General features: G+C 45.2%; 1 protein-coding gene across 1 annotated transcript in view; it reads right to left on the reverse strand.

Moving 5' to 3' along the window:
* The window catches only part of CHTF18 (chromosome transmission fidelity factor 18), a 488876-nt gene that overhangs the window by 220501 nt on the left and 255514 nt on the right, over positions 1 to 12861 (reverse strand). The window contains exon 18 of the mRNA XM_085629346.1: positions 969 to 1099. Coding sequence (XP_085485472.1) covers positions 969 to 1099 — 131 coding nt within the window. The remainder of the gene's footprint in view (positions 1 to 968; positions 1100 to 12861) is intronic.

Genomic DNA, 12861 nt, shown 5'->3' on the forward strand with positions numbered 1-12861 from the left:
TCTGTAAATAATGTAGAATGATCATCAGTATAGTGAGGGAGGAGCAAGCCATCACAATCACCAGCATCTTGGTATGCCCCTTCCTCTGGTATAAGATCAGAATCAGAACCAAAAACATGATGGAGCCTCTGCAGATAGGTGCTACACAGCACAGGCACTGAGTTAGAGTGTGTCAGATCCAGCTGAGCAATCAGTTCCATGGTGGGAGATCTTGAAGGTGTGTGAATGACATTGTGACACCCTCACACCTTCACTTTGCAGTCTGAGTGGCAAAGCTGAGCAGTTGGGGCGAAACGGCCTGGATACTGAGACCAGGTCTGCACCTTGATTCAGAAGCAGGACCTATGTGAAGACCACAACTACTACTTATATGAATGATACAGACTTATCGCACGACATAAGAGTTGTGGCCCAAGTGCAGACACCAAAGACACACCTTGTGCCAGTCATTGCTTGGCTTATTAACCAGTTGTTTTGGGAGGGGACATTGTTCCCTAGCACACTGGTGGGATCGTTTAAGAAGTCGTCAGAAAACTTGACAAAGTAGGTAGCAGAGTTCTGGATTCGGGTCGGAAGGTACAGAAAAAAAGTACTGACGTCAGCGTGCAGGGGTGGTGTTTAAATGCGGATCTGCTCGGTCACTTCTGGGGCAGTGTGGAGCCAACAGCGCCACCTTGCAGCATGTGGGAGCACTGCTATGGAGAAAGTTTTCTGCCTCCATTTTAGTGCCTGCGAAGTATTCTAAGGTGAGGAATCTGTGGTTAGAAGTATCCAACAGAAACAAAGACACCCTGAAAGCTAATAAGTCTTGGAGGGATATACATTTTCTGGCGGTCAGAGTTTGTTGCAATTATTATATCTAGGAATAGCAGACCTCTACTGCTTTAAGTGCAAGTGGCACAGGAGATAAATGAAAACGCAAATGGACACGTGGCAAAAAGAAAATGTACACACACACACACACTTACGGGTCCAGTTTATACAGGTACTGTCCATCAGGAGACCGCTCTTGATGGTAGGTGAGGTTGTAGGCCAGCATGGTGCTGATGAGATCAGCAAGTTGTTGCTTCTCCTTCAGGCTGTAAAGTTGAGTGTTTATCTAGGAAACATCAAACAGCAAAAACGATCAAAATTAACAAGGTGATAAAAATGTTAGAGCAAAACATAAAATAGACTTTTGCACTCATATTTTACAAATATACTATGGGCCTTAATAATAAATGGAAAAAAATCGGTTTAATTAGCAAATTCCATGAAATCACTGCACCTGTAACCGAAGAATAAACACTTAAAACCTAAGTCACAAGTATTTATTTTCACGGGAATTCATCAGAACAGCAGCAACAACGGAGTGGTAACATGAATAGCTGTATGCGGTTTGCCAAACTGATCACTGACTAATTATTTGTGAAAGCAAACTGAGAGAAAAGTGAAAAGGCAGGCATGAAGGAAGGTTAAGTGATGGTTCCAGAAAAGAGAGAATAGCAGCGAGTTAAGAATAGGCAAAGAAAAATGCTGAGGAAGGAGAAATACAGAGGAGTGAAAAAGCGAGGTGAGCAAAACAAATTACAGGAACGTAGGAGGAAGAAAGCGTATTGAGGAAACAGAAAACAGGTGAAAGAGAATGATGACAGCAAAAACCCTGGACAGGATACAAGAGACATACCAAAAATAGGTGCAGAACAGAAAAGAGAAGAGTGTAATACTTCAAGAAAGAAACCAACGACACACAAGTAGATCTGTGTATATATAATCTTTTCTAAGAGAAGGTGATAATACCTTTATGAACAAAACTAACCAGCACAGACTACTTGTCAGTTCCAAGAAATACAGACTGAAAAGGCTGAGAAGTGAGAGTGAGAAGCAGTTTTACACTGTCCTGACATGCCAAGATGGCTTCAGGGTGAGCACTGAAAATGAAACTAACTGCTTATGCAACAGAGGGCATTTGGGGATAGCAACACTTACACCACCCTGAGATCTGCAACGCTGCCTATTTTAAGAATCCGTGGCTTGTAACTAAAACTGAGCCATTTTCTAACAATGTTTACCCTTAATGTAGTCAAGGCAAATGACACTCCTATGCACAGATCTCACACTGGGAGAAATCTGCACCTCTTTTGAAGAAAACCCTTACTTGTAGAACATTCAGACCTCCAAGCCAAGTAGAGTCCCTAAATTTGGGAAAATTCCACTCCAAACCCCTTCGTTTTCAGCACTATGAATTTTACTTCATGCTTTTTTTCTTCTAACCAAAGGGATAGGAACGAAAGCTCTCGACTGAAGGACCCCAAGTGATATCCATCAGTCGAGTGCTGTTTCGAGGCGATTGCCCTCTCTAAAAACTGCTTGTGAAATTAAAGGTTTGTTAAAAACCGAAAACAAACAAGTGTTACAGCAGATTTAGCAACGTTAAGTACTGCTAGGTAATGTAACATTCTATTTTTGCTGATCCCTGTCAACTAACACATGTCTCACTGCACTGAAAGAGCCCACCACCGTTGTAACGCTGATCCCTGCAGGGCATGGGGACCCCAGACCTTCAGGGGACCCCAACTCTTTAGAGGACCCCCATTCAGCCCAAGGCCAGTGAATATCTGTGAGATATGAGACTCAAGGGCCTCTCAATCACCTCCTGTAGGGGGCGCCATCAAGTATATTGTAGTTTTTGTCGGTTGCTGCATAGCCTCCCCCCCAAAAAAAAGCAGTGGCGAGGCCAGCAGCCCAAAAAGGCATTTCCTTTTGCCAATTCTTGTTTCTATAACATGTAGCACAAAGAGCTCCCATTTTCCATGTCTTTTTGAGACGAAAGGATGAACTGCCTGCATGGAGGTACCGTCAACATTTTTTAGAGCCAAAACTGAATCCCCAAGAACAATATATATGAAGGCGCCATTAACAGATATCAACCATGACTCTGTATTGTACCAGAGTCCGCTTGGGGCCTATCTACACAGTCACTGCTTTCTACCATTCACTCACCCAGTCACTGTCTGCACAGCGCACGGTCAGGACCATACTCCTCTTGTGGAACACAACACTGATACACATAGGAGCAGATAAAATACAAAGTCTCCTTTTCTCAGTTGTCCCCTTGAGTGTTTTCATTCATTTTTCATACGTTGTTATAGGTTAGTAATTTTCCTGAACTATCTTACTGATATTAAAATATTACATGAGATTACAGCTGTCTCTTTATGGCAAGATAGGCAGACAGACACACACACACGGATAGATAGATAGATAGATAGATAGATAGATAGATAGATAGATAGATAGATAGATAGATAGATAGATAGATAGATAGATAGATAGATAGATAGATAGATAGATAGATAGATAGATGATACAGAGTACCATACATCATCACTAACAGTAATTGTCAACAGCGTGAATCTGTGGCCAGCACTGACCTCCTCTCTAGAATTAGTACAACCTGGGCAGCACAAAGACTTGACAGGGTCACAGCACAGACACTGCACTGCCCCAGCACTGCCTTCCTGCCCCTGCAGTGTAAACTGTTTATGTATCCATGCTTTGGCCCTCACCATATTTGGCTCATTTTTGTACTTGCTTCTGGATCTTAATTCAATTTTTGTGCATTTTTATACCTTAAATTACCTTCTTTCTGTGCTCAGCGCCATGAAGCGGATTATGGAATGAATAAACAATTTAAGTGGGGAAACGTAATTTAAAATAAGAGGCAAATGGCGGGTTAACAAATAATCAAATGACTATGCAGCATACCTTGGAACAATCAAAAACTAACAGGCTGGGCCACTCTAAAGGAGAAAAGTTGAGAAGGAAGGATGTTCTTCTGGGGTAACCTAGTTAACGGGATGCGAAACACGGAAGAGTCATGCTGATGCCCTTAAGGTGGCTAGATAGCCTTTTGAGGCAGGATTCAGTCCTAGGGCAAGGAGAGTCTAGAGCAGGCGTCCAAAGTCGGTCCTGGATGGCCAGATCCATGCCAGATTTTTAAGATAACTATATTTATCTAAATGGGGATATACAAAAAATCTGGCATGGATTCGACCCTCCAGGAACGACTTTGGAGAACCGTTGCCTGGAACAATGCATCGGAGAAACCAAGGTCACCGCACCTCACCATTGCCATGAAAAGACTGTGCCAAGGCAGTCTCAGCTTTCTCATGCAAAACAAATCTGAAGAAATCAATGAGGTTGGTTGATAGATTCCTTACTGGGGTAATCCTTAATGGCTTACTCGCATAGGGCAGACACACGGAGGTGAGCATAATCTACCTATACATTTCAAAGATCTCATCTTGGTGCAAGCATGACCTTCCATCTCACAAGGTCCCTTCAGGAAACTCATGTTGTTAACATAGAAGGCATTTTCAACGACAAACCATAAATGTCAGTGCTGCAAAGGGATTCCATGAACAGCATTTTAGCGACTCCAGGCCAACATAATTTGCAGGGTATCTGCCCGATCTTGCATCAAGTGTTAATGAATTTTCCACATTAAAATTAGCGCCTAGTCTCAAGCATTTCCCGTGAGATTATGAGCAGTTAAATGAAGAACGGGGGCTGAGTGCCGCGACTTACTTGGTCAATTCCAGTTTAAAAAAATGCAATATTATTCTCGTGAATTTGCCAATTCTTCCTGGAGAAATGAGACCGCAGGGACAAATAGCAACATTTAATAAAGGGAATAAAAAGGTTCCATTACTGGTGTGATCACAGAGGAATGGGGGAATGGAAAAAAGAGGGAAGCTGACATAAGATGCTTATGAGCGATTTAAGAGGAGGGAAAAGTGTGAAGAGACATGGAAAGCAGACGAATGTGAAGGATGAGCGAGCAGAGGAGGTACAAGGGAAAACCTATATGTGGGGAGATGCCGGGGGCCTGGGGATAGCCCAACGTTATTGTAAGGCGAAAAAGTGGAAAGATAAAAGGATTTCAATAAGAGTGAAGGAGGTTAGACAAGGAGAATGGAGAGGAGTATGTGAAGCTAAATATTATAAAAGGGAAAAACTGAGAAGCAAAAATGCAAGTGGACAAATTGTCAGTAGTAGGATAACCACAACATGGGAAGAGGATACAGTTTCCTTTATGGTAATTCTGTGACTCTAATGTCATAGTCTACATCAAATTACCAACTTGTGAGTACTCTTCCAACTAGTGCGGTGACCGGAATTTTCAAATAAAGTTGTTACTACAGAGCATTGTGTAATTAATAAATAAACATATGTATGTCTCATAAGAAGCGTGTTCCAACACCCTTGTGATTAGGCAGGTTCTACCCCATTGGACTTACCTGTGGCTGGTCCGCCGACCAGACAACCCCTTTTCGAAACACGCTCCTGTGCATCAAGGCGCTCGCCTTGCAACTCTCTTCCCTGTTGCGGTCTCTCTGTTTTACCATTATTAATTTGTTTTGCAATTTGATGGCGTGTTTGTTTTTGCTACTGCATATTTTGCCATTGTACCTGTCTGGAATTGTCTGTTTTGCCATGCATTTGTCATCAGTTTTTGACGTTATCTCTCTGTTCTGCCATCCGAACGGTTACCTGTTTGGACTCTGCCTCATCAATTTTTTTCCCCACTGTGCCTCCTGTCTTTCCCTTCCTGCCATTATGGCCTCTTTTGTTCTCGCCTTTGCGCCTTCTCCTTCAGCTGCCATTTAGTACTTTCAGCTGTTTTCTCTTCTTTCTTCTGTTTATTTCACATCTTTCTTGTTTTTCACCCTTGTTCTGCTCCTTGTTGCCAAATCCTGCTCTCTGCCCCCTCTTTTCCCTACCGATCCTTACCTTCTCCTCTCACTCCTTCTGCTCCTCTCCTGTTTCCAGCTCTTCCACTTCCCGTACCCCTCATTGTGTTCCTCCCGTCTCCCAGGACCTACGTAATGGCCGCCGCGTCACTAATGTGCTTGACTGCGCCCAGCGCTAGAAATCCTGGTTTGTCTCTCACCTTATTGTTCAATGCACTCAACCCTGGCTGTTGCTCACCGCACAGCTGTCTCACTGCACAACACACCATCCAAGAAACTTTCTTCTGCACACACGCGTGCCTCTACCACACTCACCATCACCAAACCAACTACACCCAACATTGCACTTGCCCACATGCACAAATTTCAGACACCCCACACAGACCAATCCCCATCCGCACACCGTGCCACGCTTGGCTGCATGCTCAACACCTACTCAAATCTAATCCCAAACGGTGGGAAGCCTGAGATGAGGTTCTATGTGGACTAAGAGGTTTCAATGAGGTCACTAACGGCCTGATAATCAGTCTGGTGGTCCACGGACCGCCAGACTAATGGTGGTTCAGCGGTTCCGGTCTGGCCACAGCCGTACCGGTTGTCCGACCGCCCTATTACAACTTGGGTGTCGGATCGCCATTGCGCCGCCACAACTGCCGGGGATTAGAGATCCCTGGCGGTGGCGCTGCGGTCTTGAGGTGGCAATACGCTTGGCGGAACCGCCGCGGTCCCGCCAAGCATATTACGAGTTTCCTCTCCGCTGCGGATCGGATGGCGGTTCCTACTCCATGAAAACCGTGACGGAGAGGAAACAGAGGGGGCCTACAGGGCCCCCTGTTGCCGCAGAGCCATGGGCCCAGGCAGCAGGGCACATGTTGTGTCCCCGAGTGTGCATGCACCCCAGTACCTGCACGGCATGGACTGCATCAGTCCATGCCATGCAGGTACTGCCTTTGACGTTACCATTGTGGTGCCTATGTCATAGGCACCGCCAAAGAACCGCCCACCAGTGACCGTAAAAGTCGCAACATGGCGGGTGGTGCGCACACAGATTTGGCGGTGTGTGAGCGGGGCGGCAGCACTGCGGTTCCGCTCCCACACTGCTAAACTCACAGTCAGTCCCTAAAACTTACGCCCACCCCATACCAAGAGCTGATGAGCTCATTAATAGGTTGGGGACAGCCAAATATCTGAGTACCTTTGACCTGATATCAGGTTATTGGCATATAGCCCTCACCCCTGGAGCCAAAGAGAGTTCTGCTTTGTCTACACCTGAAGATCACTTTCAATTCAAAGGGAGGCCCTTTGGGTTGAAAATGCACCTGAAACCTACCAGAGGTTGGTGAATAGATTACTTTCAGGTCTGGACAGTTTCAGTGCAGCTTATCTCGATGACATAGCTGTATCTGGCTCCACCTGGGAGGATCACTTGATCCACCTCAAGGAAGCGCTCAGGCTCTGCAGCAGGCAGCCCTGACTGTCAAGGAAAGCAAGTGCCATATAGAGCAAGGCTCTGTGGTGTACTTGGGAGTTTTCATAGCCAAAGGAACCTAAAGGTATATAAGAGACCAAGGGTACAAGTGTTTTTTTAAAGTAACATGTGGTCCCATCCTGTGAATTCACACTAAACAATATTCATAGAAAAAAGATACATTCTAAGATAAAAATAATAGGTCACATATTATTTTGAAGTACCAATGCTATCATTTAAAACATATAACATTTGCAATAGTCATGGTACTGTATGTTGATGACATTTCGATCCCACTTTATAATATCGGGATCATCATCAGGACTTAATTGTATATGCCTGAGACTACAAAATGCCTAACAACAGGACCAATTGAGGTACTAATATCTTAAGAGGGGTGGCATTGGAACAATCCTTTATGCAGCAATGCACGATAACTGATCGTACAATAGGGTGTCACATCAAGGAGGTCAAAAGGCATAAAGAGGGATAATACAAATGTCTGCAAGTCAAGATTTAAAGGAAAGCAGTAACAACTTATAATGCGGGCCGAGGACGCAAATACTGTAGCAAACTGAATGCTACTGAAATGGTGGAGATCTACGTTACGTATAACCATGGTGAGGCACATAAGATCTCCGAAAAGTCGCTAACAAAGCAGAGGGACTGTACCTGCTGTGTCTTGCTTTAGATGAAGTCGTCTCCAGAGCCCAGCCAAAGCCAAGAGACTCCAAGGGCCACCTGACTGGCCTCCTATTTGTAGCACAGGGACACAACAGCTGAAGAAGCCTGCTGGAGCAAGTTGGTAGCACATAGTCTTTAACCCGCTGCCAACCGCCACTGTGCAGCACCAGGGACCCGGAAGAGACGCGCAAAGTTGAACCAGAGTTCGCGGAGTGTCAGAGTGCAGCTGAGACCTCCAAAGGGCGAGTTATCGACCCAGGAGGGAATGCCCTGTGGCCACGATCACTGAGCAACTAGAAGTCCAGTGGCAAGTGGACTTCTGCCAGAACCAAGAGGACTTCGAGGCACGGCGGCCCTGTGACCAGGATCACCTCACACCTTTCAAGAACCGAGGAGTAGTTGCAGCAAGATCCCCATTGACCGCATTGCAACCACAGCATCCTTGAACATCTTCAGCATCCTTCATCCCTTGCATCAGGACCACTTCTAAAGGAAAGCCCTGCAAAGGATAAAAGTGCCTGGAACTAACTGAACACTGCTTCACCTGCTGAGGGAACTATTTCTGAGGACCCTGCTGGTCCCCCTGACAGGCTCCCTTCTGGAGTTGGTTGCCAAAAGTGACTCCAAGAGACCACATTACAACTAGCCCCAATTCTTTGGTGAAAAAGTTTCTAATTGTCAAATTTGTTGAATTTGCCAGTGCTTGTTCGTAGTGGAGTGAAATGCTTTGATTTACTATACCTTGTAAATTTTACATCTATGGAACCCTCCGGTGTATCTTTTTCATTTTAATGTATAAAAATATAATCTCTTTTTATAAATGGGTTTGGGATTTCTTGAGTGTCTCAGTAATTATTTCTTCAATGGTTTGGTGCTATTAAAGTGCTTTACACTTGTTCCTTTGTGTAACCCTTGCTGCTCAGAGCCACAACTACTCAGGGTTTGAGAACTGAAACCTAGGGGTCCTAAAGGGATTGGTAACTGTATTTCACAGTGAAGCAGCACAACCAAACTAAATAATATGCCCCATTTCCTCACACTTGGATCTTCGATTAACCCCTTCCCCCACTCATCCTAGACCCACTGAGGACTCCCTCATTGGTGATATCAGCCTCTACAAACACACTTAACATAAAATAACACAACATACTCTTACTCACAAGTTCTGGTCAATCTAAAGATAAAAGTAAACGGTTTATATTTTCTCACTGTTGACAGAGGGGTTGACAGGAGGACATTAATAGTACCAGAGAAACCATAGGGGTAATGTCATCATACATTTACGCACTGGCCCTTTTCCATGGTCATCCTGAGTGTACATTCCACTAATATGGAGAATCAGTAATCGAGGAGAAAGGCAGCACTGGTCAGCTTAGGCTTAAACAAACAGGGTGTAGAGACCTTCCTGGAAGGCACTGGCGTAACGAAACTTGAGGGGGCCTCCCTGCAAGGCATGTGGAGGGGCCTCCTCTGGGTTCAATCAGGAGCTCTGCAGCCAGAGTGCTCTGCTGAGGGCACCGCGGGGGCCTGTGCTACGCCCCTGCTGGAAGGAAGTCCATCAGTCCAGGAAGAAGCCTCAAGAGCTTAGTGTTGACATAATGAGAGTGGGGTCTAATACAGCTGTCTGGCACATACTTCTCAGAGGTACATGCCTAGAGAATGCTACCATAGTCGTCCTGGTGTTGTTTGCCCCAATACCAGAAGGAGGTTGGACTCCATGCAATGTAGCATTAAGTTATGTACACTTTTATCCATCTGGCAATGGTGAACTAAGAAGCCTCTCTTTGCCCACAAAGAGGGGGTCTGGGAAACATCAATTCTTGGCTCAATCTATGTAGAACAGCCAAGTGGGTGTGATGGCTCTGAGGATGTCTTTGTTCACTCTCCTGAGCTTGCTTTACGACCCGAGTTTCAGTGGCCAGGGCTGGCTTTGACAATGGTGGTCGTGGTGGGAGGTGGTGGGAGGTGCAGAGAATGCCAGCAAACACATGAAGTCATTTTCCAGCATATGCAGTGGTTCAATCGACAGTTGTTGAACATGATCGGGTGTAGGTGTTCATGGCCTGTACAGATTGGTGCATGGATCTCTGAAGAGCTGCCTTAAGCCGGAAAAAGCAGAGGGTATGGATGCATTGGAACACCTTTGAAGACTGTGAATCAGGGTTAGAGTTCTAGGCTTGTCTTGCAGAGCGAGAAACTGCACTAGAGTTCGTGAAGCTGCACCATGGGCATAGTATACTGAGGCTCTTAAAACTGCAAACGCAGAAGGTAAAATGTGTTCAGATCAGAGAAATATATGAATGTTTTGGTAAATCAACCTGCTCCTAGTCATAAAAATGTGACAAGTCAGACCTGCCCGACATAGACAACAATATTCTGTGTTTGGGAACAGCCAGGGGAGAGGCAACATGAGACCACAACGTTGGAAAACAGACTATTACCAACAGACTCTTAACAGGACATGTCTGCAGTTGCACCAGGGTGACCGATCTCATGTAGCCACTACAAATCCTAGACAGGGAGGCAGTATTGATAGGATCACTTCATAGGCTACATCCAAGAACCAACTTGTGAATATTCTTCCTGCTAGCCGGGTGACTGAATTAGAGTATAAAGCTGTTAATACAGAACTTTCAGTGTAAGTAATAAGTCTCCAGGTCAACGTCTCATAAGCTGCATGCTCACATCTTTATGCAAATGCCTGCTCCTGCATGTCAACTTAAAGATGAAAGTAACTGGTTTATATTTTCTCACTGCTGACCGAGGGATTGACAGGAGGACATTAATAAGGAAAATAACTGTACAAATTATTAGCAGAAGAGCAACCAGAGAGGAACTTTTATCTTAACCTTTACACACTAACTCTTTCCTATGTTCATCTTGGGTGTATGTCCCATAGATATGGAGAATCAGAAACAGAGGAGAAAGGAAGCACTGGCCAGCTTAGGTTTAAACAAACAGGATGTGGAGACTTTCCTGGAAGAAAGAATATCTCTCCAGGAATAAGCCTCAGGAACATAGGTTTGGATCTGATGCATCTTTGTTGCTGAAGCAAACAAATACGGCTGTTCCACATGGCTGGTCTGATGGGCAGGCTTGGTGTGTGATGGTGTCTGTGTTTCCTCTTCTTCAAGTACTATTGAGTTTCATGTAGCCAAGTCTGAGTTCATGAGGTTGGGGTGTTCAAATTCCTGCTGCCCGAATTAGGGGTCTAGGTTAAAGGCAAGTCACAGAGAATTATTACATCTGCAGTTTAAACAAGGAAAACGAGAAATGGCTTGTGTTCTTCTGGTCTTTCTTGAATGAACAGTGAGCAGTAGTAATGAGATGTTTATGGCAACATGTTTATTAGGTCGAGCCTGAGAGGGCGCATGCGCTGCGAGACTGCTGTAGCGGGGTATGGAAGAAAAGCCCCACCCACTCTCCGCCCATATTTTTCATTGGCTTGTGCCGGGACAATGGCGGCCGCTTGTTTGCAATGCCATAGGTCTCGCATTTAAATGCGAGACCTATTGCATTACAAAAATGTTTTTGTTTCCTATGACGTAGTGGTGGCTGCGCCATATTGTGACTGGCCCGCTATATTGTGACTGGCCAGAGCCTTTCAGCCGTGCTGTACAAATGACGTCAAAATACTGCGCTGTCCTTTTCCTCACCTTCAGTTCCCGGTTAAGAGAGAGTTCACCATGTTGTCGGTAGCTGCCTGTTCCGGGCCCTTTTTGCCCATCTGGCCTCCACCTTCCATTCTGTAACAGGTCTGCTGAAGCAGCTTGTAACCGGGGTTCTGGTGGTGGCTGAGAAGTTGCAGCTGCTTGAGGGGAAGAAGTCCTTCCTGACTCATGATTCGCTTCTTGGGCGGGCCCTGGTGAACGGGCCTAAGGCTATCATAGGCATCAACGGTGAGAGGAGAGCACTGTTGGAGAGTGTGCTACGCATGGGGTGATCCAAAGCAATGGAGATGGTAGAGGAGAGGCAATGATAAAATAAAACGCTGATGAGGTGTCGGAGCAAGGTCACCGGCTCGAGTTGGAAATGGTCCCTGCTGATGGCTATCGAGGCACTTTCAGGCAAAAAAGATGACGGTAGGAGGAAAAAAGTGACTGCATGCCCTTTTGTGTTCACGAATTTAAGTTTACCCCATCTGCCATTAAGCAAATGCACACTTATGGTTATGCTGGTAGAGTTGCTACATTTTCTCCCAAGGCTGCATCAAACAATCATAACCGTGTATGCTGTAAAAGAGTAGATATTTCCACGATCCAAAACTATCTGTGCTTGAAAGTATAGGTTCATACTGCATGGAAATTCGCACTTAACTGTCCCGCCGACGACCCTTCTAATTGTGGGATGTTATTATACATTGAATACATTGTTTTGTTTAGAAATAGACTAACTCCCCACACTCGTGCAGGCTTTATTTCGCTACATACTGCACCAGGTTATCTATGGGCTGGTGGGATTTGAGCTCTTCAGGGGCATGGGAGACAGAGGGGGCAACTCAGCGATGCCTTTAGAGAGGTCAAAGGTGCTTAATGTGGATTCTGCTAGATCTGGCGTGTTTATTTTCTGAACTAACATCTATGTTAAACATGAAAGTGCTTTAGGTTTGCTCCTCTGCTCACTTGCTTAAAACCATGGCTTCAACAAAGGGCTCTTAACCTCTTTCCTCAATTTGTTCCTCTGTGAAATGGATCCAAAAAAGAACAAGCATTAAAAATGCAATAGGTCTCGCCCTCATTTAAGTTAAAGGAATTCTGTTTGTAATTAGGTGGCGTTTTAGCTTTGCTTTTATTAGTGTCTTTCAAACTTTCATGTACATAACATGCATATGTATGCGTATACGCATGCATTTATATAAAAAATCTGGATTCTCCCGCCTGTGTCGGGGAGGGTGGCCTGTCTGCATATGATTCCTGGATCCTTGCAGGGTGTGTCCCAGCCCCCTAGCCCCTGCCCTGATAGCTGTCCAGCCAG

The sequence above is a fragment of the Triturus cristatus genome, chromosome 10, assembly GCF_964204655.1.
Source record: "Triturus cristatus chromosome 10, aTriCri1.1, whole genome shotgun sequence".
NCBI classification, from domain to species: Eukaryota; Metazoa; Chordata; class Amphibia; order Caudata; family Salamandridae; genus Triturus; species Triturus cristatus.